Source organism: Helianthus annuus, chromosome 6, assembly GCF_002127325.2.
Source record: "Helianthus annuus cultivar XRQ/B chromosome 6, HanXRQr2.0-SUNRISE, whole genome shotgun sequence".
Classification (NCBI taxonomy): Eukaryota; Viridiplantae; Streptophyta; class Magnoliopsida; order Asterales; family Asteraceae; genus Helianthus; species Helianthus annuus.
Window position 1 is genome coordinate 58,327,859 of NC_035438.2, and position 12,035 is coordinate 58,339,893.

A 12,035-nucleotide genomic window follows, 5' to 3' on the forward strand; every position below is an offset into this window, starting at 1 on the left:
ATGAAGCTTGAGTTGGGAAAGAAATGTTTGTTAGAGCATTTCGAGTTTAAAGTTGATAGATCATCAAAGACACGGTATGAAGTGTCATGCATGGGTGATGGTTGTGAATGGCGATTTAAGGCATACGCTATTCCTGGTGGTAGTTTATTTTTTGTTAAACATATGAACGATAGACACACCTGTTCGAAGACGCAAACACACCCACATTTCCGTCAGGCTAACCCAAAGGTTTTGGGTCAATTTTTAAAGGAACAACTAAAAGACAGTGGTAGGATATATCGAGCGAAAGAGATTGTCAAAGATTTTAGACAAAGGTTCGAGGTTGAGATAACAAACCTTCAAGCTTGGTGTGGTAAAAGCCATGCACTTGAACTTCTACAAGGAACAACCCGAGACTCTTTTGCCAAACTACCAATATACTGTTACAATTTGAAGCTTGCAAATCCTGGAAGCGTTACTCACATATTGGTTGATGAGCAGGGTCGTTTTGAAATGGTTTTTGTTGCTTTAGGTGTTGCGGTAATTTACACCTTTTCTTTTGTACTTGCTCTTATTTTTTTTAAAGTAACATGGGTTTGATCTTATTTTGTTATGATTAATTTTCAGATTCGTAGCTTTATGTTTAATCTAAGACCGTTCGTTATCATTACCGCGGCACACCTAAAGGGTGAATTTAAAGGGACGTTGTTTTTAGCAGTGGGCATGGATGGAAATAATCAGATTTTACCAATTGCTTATGGCATTGGAAAATCAGAGGATGGTGAATCTTGGACATGGTTTCTCTCAAAGCTTAGAGACTGTGTTGGTGAAAAAGCAAATATGGCGATCATTTCGGATAGGGCGAATTCTATACATGTAGGTGTTAGAAACGTGTTTCCACGTGTTTACCACGGGTTGTGTTGTCGTCATTTAATGATGAATCTACGTTTGCTGTCGTCTAAAAAAAGTGTACGAGGCACTATGGTGGAAGACATGTAAATCTTATCGGATGTCTGACTTTAACGAGTCATTCAGTGCTTTGTGTCTTGTCGTTCCTAGAATACGCCAGGTTTTAACAAATATTGGGTTTGGTAGATGGGCAAGAGCTTATTGTCCCGGCAATCGATACCACGATATGACATCTAATAGTGCGGAGTCTATTAACTCTTTGTCTAGATTCTCGCGTAAGATGCCGATAACGCAACTTATCGAATTCTTCCGCGAGTCTGTACAAAAATGGTTTTATGACCGTCGACTGCAGGGCATGCAGGAGAGCCACTCACTGAGTCAGTGGGCACAGAAGAAAATTTTAAAGAAAATTGAAGGGTCTAGAACCTGGACTGTTGCAGGCATCGGGGTAAACAGTTTTATTGTTGAAGACGGTGGGAAAAGGGGTGTAGTTGATTTTTTGAATCATTCGTGCAGCTGCTGTGTCTAGCAAGTTTTTGGTCTACCTTGTGGGCATGTGATTGTTGTTTCAAGATTTTTGGGTGAACCTGACTGCAGTCATTATGCATTCTCATGTTATTCAAACGAAGTATACAAAAAAACGTATGAAGAATCAATTAATCCTCTGCCTCATAGGTCTGAATGGGTGATACCAGAAGGCCTTGGCAGTGTATTACCGCGCATATTACAAAACGTCAATCTGGCCGTTGTGACAACTGTGCTCTGTAATCGATGTACGATGTAAAACAATGTTGATTATTAACAAAATAATGTTCTTTGGTATTATTATATGTGTTTTGGTGTTATTTTTTGTATTTTTGGTTGGTGATTTTACAATTCGATTCGATTCCAATTTCAAGCTTTAATCGCTTTCTGGAAGGTTATACGCGCACTGATGCGTAAATATAACCAGTTTAATGCAACAAAAACTCCGGAATAGTGAAATAGGCTTAACATATCTTAAATAACCTCCACATAACTTAGAAATAAGTTTTAGATGGTTTGGTGTGTCGAAAACAAGTTTGTTCGATCGCAGGGACTATTTGTGTCAAACTGCGAAACTATACCGATTTGTATAGTAACGAACACTCCGAAACTTGATCATAAGTTAAATATACCATAAATATCCTTTACATAGCTTAGAAATAGGCTTTGAAGGGTTCGGTATGCTAAAATAAACTTTATTGATCAATAGAGACTAAAAGCGTCAAAAGTGCATAAGTTTGCATTTTTGCGCATATCTTACGTTCTGAATATATCCGGACTTCCAAAAAAATTTATGAAATCATTAAAATATTTATTTTAGTGATTGGCATGATAAAATCCCATTCGTCGCGTAATTTGGATCGTTTTTGCGTTCGTTACGACTTCCGTCGTAATTAACCAAATAACGCAAGCATACGGCCAAACGAACCGACATCCGTGATGTCTTTGAGCATATTTTAAGTTCCCTATACTTTAACATCATTTTAGAGCCTTGAAATGAGGTTAAAGGGGTTTAAAAGTGCCAAAAAATCAACTTTTACAAGTGTAGGGACCATTTTTGAAATTTCTGGTAGATACATTGAACTTGGTCCATTTTTTAGGCACCCATGGTATTTCAAAACAATGTGCCACACATGGATGGTTTTGATCCTTGTTTTGCAATACCATTTGATGGTTTTAAGTATTCCCATGGTTTTGAAAACCATGTGCCCACATGTAAGGTCTAGATCAAAGCACATTTTTCGACGAACGATCTTAACGGTACTTGAATTCCTATAAATACCCAAACCCATTTCACTCCCAAAGCACACTTGAATCTGATTTTTTGCTCTCTAAGTTGAAGTTTATGCTTCATACCTGAGAGTAAATCGGATCAAGAGCTTGTGGGGACCTTCTGTAAGTATTCTTTCGTTCTTTTCATTCATTTCTATCGTTAAAGTCAAACTGTGTTTGACTTTCTACTTTGACCAGTTTATGGTCAACGCGAAGTTCGTTTGAAATTCATAACATGAGCGTAATCACGATGGTTATAGTCCCTAGTGACTATACCTACTGATTACCACGTTATCTAGGCTCAGTGACGAGTCGTGGTTTCGGCCAAAATGCGTTTTCTCGCGTATTTTGTAACCAAACTACTCTAGGATGTCAAAACCGTTTGTTTTGATATCAAAACCTGTTTTCTAACTTAACTAAACATGTTTCGACATGTTTAGCTCGTCACTTGTTAGTTTAGTGCTTGTGTAGAGTCGTAAGTCAAGCGGACTAAACACCCGCTTAGACTTTCGAACACGACCCGTTTGGTCGATCATTAGGATCCGACCAAACACGTTTAGTGACCATAGTAGCGTAGGGAATAACCTTCCGGGGTTATACCTTATGGTCACTTAGGTTTGATTAGTCGCATGATAAGTAGTTTATGTGCCCTTGGTAAATTACCAAAATACCTTTTTCATACATAATTGGTAATTAAGCATATGTAACTTAAACTTTTGACATGTAACTAATTATGTAACATAATTAAACATGTATGGGCATATAATACTTGTCATAGGACTAGTTAGACGTCTCGAACGCGCTTTTGCGTGCACGACGCGTTAAAGTAGCGTAAGCTACCTTAATGGGTCGCGATGGGTCGAAAGCACTTAGGTTAGGTTCCGATTTAGGATGTAGGCTTTGTTAAACCATATCACATGAGTTCCAACACTCATTTGGTTTACAAGACCTCATTCTGTCCGATCTTCCGATTTAGGCGTATATTGTTTGACTAGTGGTTCGATTACTAGGTGCTACTTGATTTCTCTGGTTTGCTTAAGTTTGCTTGAGTTCTATTTGATCGAGGATACTTTGCACTACATGTGAGTACATAGTTCCTCTATTTTACTGTTTTTTGTTTTGGGGTGATTCATATGTACGAAATGTTTTCAAAGTTTAAACGAGGATTTCAAAAACGATTAAAACGATTTTTCCTAAACTAAGAACGATTTCGATAAAGTGAACGAACTTGTTGGTTGTAGTTACATAACGAATGACATTCATTAGAATTGATCAAGCCGACCAGTATTAGGTTATGGTACCATATGATCTGACAAATCCCGTTACTTTACTACACCCATGGTTATGTGTGGGGGTTGTGGGTAGCGACTGAATCTGATGTTTGTTAACTTACCCTTTGGTGGTTTGTTAATACGAGAACGAGTTGAACGATGGACGAGTCACAAAGGTTTGAATGTTGTTAACGAGACGACCATATATAAGTTTTCACAATTAAAACGATGACGATTTAAACGATTTGGAAACGAGTAAACGATTGGGAATGATTGGAAACGATTTGGGAACGAGTAAACAATTTGGGAACGATTTGGAAACGATGTTAAACGATTTCGATAAACGATTGGTTTTTGGTTAAGTGTTTAGATAACGAGACGGGTGTAATATGGTGAAAACATGGTAGATAGGCCGTTGGTACTTCTTATATATAAGTGTTTTCATCATATTACATACCGTGGCGTTATTTAATTCACTTGGGTAAACGATTTTGAAACGATGTCACACAACGATGTTTTTCTAAGAGATATAAACTATATGAGTTTTTAACGAGTTTTTACAAGATGTTTTACAAGTTGGTTTTCTAAAGCAAATGTTTTTGGGTTAAGAATCATGGCTACGAGGTTTTATAAACTATAACCCGTTTGATTTGAGTTGGTTAATTAAGTTGCAATATTATACTCTTTTCAAAACAAAGTTTTTAATAAAGTATTGCAACACTTAAACTAGCCATGAATTCGACACTCCTATAAAACCTATGTACTCGCCAGCATTTCTTTGCTGACTAAGTTTTTACATATGTTTCAGGTGTTGATGCTTGAATGACTACTAGGATGCATGCGTCACATAGGATCTGGACGAGGCCTTAGTGACATAATAATAGTGATAGACAATGTAAAACTTGTTTATTCTGTGTTAAGAAAATGTAATGTTTAATTATATCAATAAAACGAAACCCTTTTTGTATCCATGGTTGTGAAATGATAGCTTCTGTTACAACACTCCCCGACGTTTCCGCCACGGTTTGTTGTCCTACGTGGTCGGGGTGTGACAGAAGAAGTTGGTATCAGAGCCAACGGTTATAGGGAATTAGGTTATTAGTAATGCTTTGACCTAGACTATAACTTTAGGACCCTAACACAAGTTTACTTGTGTTTAGATTTTAAAACAATACCGTCACCTATCCTTAGGTGATAACCACAACAAGAACACAAATCCGAATCTGCTTCGAAAATTAATCATCCGTTCTAGGATGATTGATTACTAGGTTTTGAACCCTCTGTTATATGGTTTTGAACCCTTCCAGTTTGATTCATATTTGGCTTAGTGCCTTTTGAATTTTCAAAATCTCGTCAAAGTTTGGATCTAAATAATGTGAACACGTGCAAACTGGAAAAGTGAATGCCTGTACTCTGAGTTTTCTGTCTAAGGCTAGAGTGTTCGTACAAATCCACATAATCGGACCAGTCACTCTTACCTGGGAACTCTTGGGGTGAGTGTTCACTTATAGGCGAGCATGTCTTCGTTGATACATTATATTGACCCATTTACTTTGATTAGTCACTGCGTGTCGTTTGTTTGTTCGAGGTAACGAACAAATGATCACCTTTCTTGTGTTTTGTCAATGTTTTCAATGCCTCTTTTGTTTTTCCAATGATCGATCCCGCTCGTGGACGAGCATTCAATCTGAATGCAAACGAGGCTCGAGTTGACAACCTCATTGTCAATGGTACCTTTGTTGTCAATGGTACGTTTCTTGTTAACAATCGACCCGCATCTATTCTTTTTGATTCTGGTGCCGATAGAAGTTTTGTTTCGTTATCTTTTGAACCTTTGCTTGCGATACCTAGAACTAAATAGAGGAAACCCTTATCTGTCGAAGTTGCTACTGGTAAACCTCTTGTCCTCGACTCTGTTATTCATGATTGTCAGTTGAACCTCGATAACCATCTTTTTCCTATTGACCTCACGCCAATGCAACTTGGGAGCTTCGACATTATCGTTGGAATGGATTGGTTAACCAAACACCACACTGAGGTAGTTTGTTTCGATAAGATTGCTCGTATTCCTTTGTCTTCTGGCAATGTTCTGGAGATACGTAGTGAGAAGCCATCTGGCGGTTTGAAGCTTATGTCATGTACAAAGGCCCAAAGTTATTTGAGAAAAGGATATGTTGCTTTTCTAGCACATGTCACCGAGGAGAAACACAAGAGTAAGAGTATTCAGGATATTCCGATTGTTTGGGATTATCCGGAGGTGTTTCCTGATGAACTGCCTGGTTTGCCTCCAGTTCGTCAAGTTGAGTTTCATATCAACCTTGTACCCAATGCCAACCCGATTGCGAAAGCACCTTATCGTCTTGCACCATCAGAGATGCAAGAGTTATCAAAACAGCTTCAAGAGCTATCTGATAAAGGATTCATCCGTCCGAGTTATTCACCTTGGGGAGCTCCTGTCCTCTTCGTGAAAAAGAAAGATGGGTCTTTTCGAATGTGTATCGATTATCGTGAGGTTAATAAACTTACCATCAAGAATCGATATCCCCTACCTCTAATTGATGATCTCTTTGACCAGCTGCAAGGTGCTTCATGTTTTTCTAAGATCGATCTGCGTTCTGGGTATCATCAACTTCGTGTTCTCGAAGAAGATATTCCCAAAACTGCTTTCCACACAAGATATGGGCATTATGAGTTCACTGTCATGCCCTTTGGTTTGACAAATGCTCCAGCCATCTTTATGGACTTAATGAATAGGGTCTATAAACCTTATTTAGAGAAGTTCATCTTTGTGTTCATCGATGATATTCTTGTCTATGCAAAGTCTCGAGCCGAGCACGAGCAACACCTTCGCTTAACATTGGAACTCCTGAAGAAGGAACAACTTTATGCTAAATTCTCCAAGTGTGAATTCCTGCTTAAAGAAGTTCAATTCTTGGGTCATATAGTCAATGAGTAGGGTATTCATGTGGATCCATCCAAGATTCTTGCTATTAAAGACTAGAATACACCAACAACACCTAGAAAGATTCGATCTTTTCTTGGTTTTGCTGGATATTATCGTCGATTCATTTCAAACTTCTCAAAGATCGCGGTTCCACTCACTGCTTTGACTCAGAAGAATAAGCCTTTTGAGTGGGGACCCAAACAAGAAGAAGCGTTCCAAACGCTATCTGATCTTCAGACTCGTGTTCTTCAAGCTCAGCAATTTTGTGTTTCACAAAATTGGATAGGTAAGGAATTACCACGTCAGCTTGAGCTTAAGCTCGAAGCGAAGGACGATTGGGTTGCTCTATTTCAAGGATCGTTTGTGGATTCCAAAACAAGACGATCTTCGCACCTTGGTAATGGACGAATCTCACAAGTCTCGATATTCTATCCATCCTGGTGCTGATAAAATGTACAAGGATCTTCGTACTAAGTTCTGGTGGCCTGGTATGAAGAAGGATATTGCCTTGTATGTATCAAAATGCCTGACTTGTCTCAAAGTCAAGGCTAAACATCAACAACCTTCTGGTTTGCTTGTGCAACCAGAGATACCGGTTTGGAAGTGGGAGAGCCTTGCGATGGATCTCATCACTAAGTTACCGCATACGTCTAAAGGTCATGATGCTATATGGGTTGTTATCGATCGATTAATGAAATCAGCTCATTTTATTGCAATTCGCGAGGATCTATCTGCCGATAAACTTGCAAAGATTTATGTTGATAAGATTGTATCACGACATGGTGTTCCTTTGGATATCATTTCTGATCGTGATGCTCGATTTTCATCTCATTTCTGGAAGACCATGCAATCTGCCTTGGGAACCCAACTGAATCTAAGCACTGTTTATCATCCCCAAACAGATGATCAATCTGAGCGAACAATTCAAACTTTGGAGGATATGCTTAGAGCATGCGTGATAGACTTTGGTGGTAATTGGGATTCTCATCTGCCACTGATCGAGTTCTCTTAAAACAATAGCTATCATGCTAGTATTAATATGGCACCTTTCGAAGCTCTCTACGGTCGAAAATGTCGTTCACCTGTCTGTTGGAACGAGACCGGTGAAGCTCAGCTTACTGGACCTGAGCTCATTCTGGAAACAACGGACAAAATCAAGAAAATCCGCGATAATCTTGTGACAGCTCGAAGCCGTCAAAAGAGTTATGCGGATATGCGACGCAAGCCCTTAGAATTTCAAGTCGGAGATCGTGTCCTACTCAAGGTTTCACCTTGGAAAGGAGTCGTGAGATTTGGAAAGAAAGGAAAACTTTCACCTCGATATGTGGGACTATTCAAGATTGTGGAAAGAATTGGGAAGGTTGCCTATCGACTAGAGCTACCTCCAGAGCTTGGAAATATTCATCCGACTTTTCACGTATCCAATTTGCGAAAGTGTTTAGCTGACGCTAATCTTCACATTCCTCTCGACGAGATCCGAATCGATGAAACGATGCACTTTGTCGAGAGACCCGTGGAGATAGTGGACCGTACTTTCAAGCAGTTGAAGAACAAACGGATTCATTTGGTTAAAGTTCGTTGGGAGTCCAAACGTGGCCCAGAATTTACTTGGGAACGTAAGGACGAAATGATGACCAAATATCCTCATTTGTTTTCACAAGCTTCCTCTAGTTAAAATTTCGGGACGAAATTTCCTGAAGTAGGGGAGACTGTGACAACTGTGCTCTGTAATCGATGTACGATGTAAAACAATGTTGATTATTAATAAAATAATGTGCTTTGGTATTATTATATGTGTTTTGGTGTTATTTTGTGTATTTGTGGTTGGTGATTTTACAATTCGATTCGATTCCAATTTCAAGCTTTAAATCGCTTTCTAGAAGGTTATACGCGCACTGATGCGTAAATATAACCAGTTTAATGCAACAAAAACTCCGGAATAGTGAAATAGGCTTAACATATCTTAAATAACCTCCACATAACTTAGAAATAAGTTTTGGATGGTTTGGTGTGTCGAAAACAAGTTTGTTCGATCGCAGGGACTATTTGTGTCAAACTGCGAAACTATACCGATTTGTATAGTAACGAACACTCCGAAACTTGATCATAAGTTAAATATACCATAAATATCCTTTACATAGCTTAGAAATAGGCTTTGAAGGGTTCGGTATGCTAAAATAAACTTTATTGATCAATAGAGACTAAAAGCGTCAAAAGTGCATAAGTTTGCATTTTTGCGCATATCTTACGTTCTGAATATATCCGGAGTTCCAAAAAAAATTATGAAATCATTAAAATATTTATTTTAGTGATTGGCATGATAAAATCCCATTCGTCGCACAATTTGGATCGTTTTTGCGTTCGTTACGACTTCCGTCGTAATTAACCAAATAACGCAACCGTACGGCCAAACGAACCGACATCCGTGATGTCTTTGAGCATATTTTAAGTTCCCTATACTTTAACATCATTTTAGAGCCTTGAAATGAGGTTAAAGGGGTTTAAAAGTGCCAAAAAATCAACTTTTACAAGTGTAGGGACCATTTTTGAAATTTCTGGTAGATACATTGAACTTGGTCCATTTTTTAGGCACCCATGGTATTTCAAAACAATGTGCCACACATGGGTGGTTTTGATCCTTGTTTTGCAATACCATTTGATGGTTTTAAGTATTCCCATATTTTTGAAAACCATGTGCCCACATGTAAGGTCTAGATCAAAGCACATTTTTCGACGAACGATCTTAACGGTACTTGAATTCCTATAAATACCCAAACCCATTTCACTCCCAAAGCACACTTGAATCTGATTTTTTGCTCTCTAAGTTGAAGTTTATGCTTCATACCTGAGAGTAAATCGGATCAAGAGCTTGCGGGGACCTTCTGTAAGTATTCTTTCGTTCTTTTCATTCATTTCTATCGTTAAAGTCAAACTGTGTTTGACTTTCTACTTTGACCAGTTTATGGTCAACGCGAAGTTCGTTTGAACTTCATAACGTGAGCGTAATCACGATGGTTATTGTCCCTAGTGACTATACCTACTGATTACCACGTTATTTAGGCTCAGTGACGAGTCGTAGTTTCGGCCAAAATGCGTTTTCTCGCGTATTTTGTAACCAAACTACTCTAGGATGTCAAAACCGTTTGTTTTGATATCAAAACCTGTTTTCTAACTTAACTAAACATGTTTCGACATGTTTAGCTCGTCACTTGTTAGTTTAGTGCTTGTGTAGAGTCGTAAGTCAAGCGGACTAAACACCCGCTTAGACTTTCGAACACGACCCGTTTGGTCGATCATTAGGATCCGACCAAACACGTTTAGTGACCATAGTAGCGTAGGGAATAACCTTCTGGGGTTATACCTTATGGTCACTTAGGTTTGATTAGTCGCATGATAAGTAGTTTATGTGCCCTTGGTAAATTACCAAAATACCCTTTTCATACATAATTGGTAATTAAGCATATGTAACTTAAACTTTTGACACGTAACTGATTATCTAACATAATTAAACATGTATGGGCATATAATACTTGTCATAGGACTAGTTAGACGTCTCGAACGCGCTTTTGCGTGCACGACGCGTTAAAGTAGCGTAAGCTACCTTAATGGGTCGCGATGGGTCGAAAGCACTTAGGTTAGGTTCCGATTTAGGATGTAGGCTTTGTTAAACCATATCACATGAGTTCCAACACTCATTTGGTTTACAAGACCTCATTCTGTCCGATCTTCCGATTTAGGCGTATATTGTTTGACTAGTGGTTCGATTACTAGGTGCTACTTGATTTCTCTGGTTTGCTTAAGTTTGCTTGAGTTCTATTTGATCGAGGATACTTTGCACTACATGTGAGTACATAGTTCCTCTATTTTACTGTTTTTTGTTTTGGGGTGATTCATATGTACGAAATGTTTTCAAAGTTTAAACGAGGATTTCAAAAACGATTAAAACGATTTTTCCTAAACTAAGAACGATTTCGATAAAGTGAACGAACTTGTTGGTTGTAGTTACATAACGAATGACATTCATTAGCATTGATCAAGCCGACCAGTATTAGGTTATGGTACCATAGGATCTGACAAATCCTGTTACTTTACTACACCCATGGTTATGTGTGGGGGTTGTGGGTAGCGACTGAATCTGATGTTTGTTAACTTACCCTTTAGTGGTTTGTTAATACGAGAATGAGTTGAACGATGGACGAGTCACAAAGGTTTGAATGTTGTTAACGAGACGACCATATATAAGTTTTCGCAATTAAAACGATGACAATTTAAACGATTTGGAAACGAGTAAACGATTGGGAACGATTGGAAACGATTTGGGAACGAGTAAACGATTTGGGAACAATTTGGAAACGATGTTAAACGATTTCGATAAACGATTGGTTTTTGGTTAAGTGTTTAGATAACGAGACGGGTGTAATATGGTGAAAACATGGTAGATACGTCGTTGGTACTTCTTATATATAAGTGTTTTCATCATATTACATACCGTGGCGTTATTTAGTTCACTTGGGTAAACGATTTTGAAACGATGTCACACAACGATGTTTTTCTAAGAGATATAAACTATATGAGTTTTTAACGAGTTTTTACAAGATGTTTTACAAGTTGGTTTTCTAAAGCAAATGTTTTTGGGTTAAGAATCATGGCTACGAGGTTTTATAAACTATAACCCGCTTGATTTGAGTTGGTTAATTAAGTTGCAATATTATACTCTTTTCAAAAAAAAAGTTTTTAATAAAGTATTGCAACACTTAAACTAGCCATGAATTCGACACTCCTATAAAACCTATGTACTCGCCAGCATTTCTTTGCTGACTAAGTTTTTACATATGTTTCAGGGGTTGATGCTTGAATGACTACTAGGATGCATGCGTCACATAGGATCTGGACGAGGCCTTAGTGACATAATAATAGTGATAGACAATGTAAAACTTGTTTATTCTGTGTTAAGACAATGTAATGTTTAATTATATCAATAAAACGAAACACTTTTTGTATCCATGGTTGTGAAACGATAGCTTCTGTTACAACACTCCCCGACGTTTCCGCCACGGTTTGTTGTCCTACGTGGTCGGGGTGTGACAGCCGTCCAAAAGAAAACACCCAAATCTTGTCTTTTGGGGAAGAGCCCG

General features: G+C 38.3%; 1 protein-coding gene across 1 annotated transcript; it reads left to right on the top strand.

The window, feature by feature from the left end:
* Window positions 1-978, top strand: LOC110944893. Its single transcript, XM_022186538.1, has 2 exons — window positions 1-519; window positions 607-978. Exons 1-2 carry the CDS (start codon window positions 1-3, stop codon window positions 976-978), a joined length of 891 nt encoding a protein of 296 aa, XP_022042230.1.
* Window positions 979-12,035: the final 11,057 nt, after the last annotated feature.

What these genes read in the sequence shown, in the direction of transcription:
- LOC110944893 (XM_022186538.1), top strand. Translation starts at nt 1, where the DNA reads ATGAAGCTTGAGTTGGGAAAGAAATGTTTGTTAGAGCATTTCGAGTTT. An exon ending in TTGTTGCTTTAGGTGTTGCG is followed by an intron (nt 520 to 606) that starts GTAATTTACACC and finishes ATTAATTTTCAG; the next exon opens with ATTCGTAGCTTTATGTTTAA.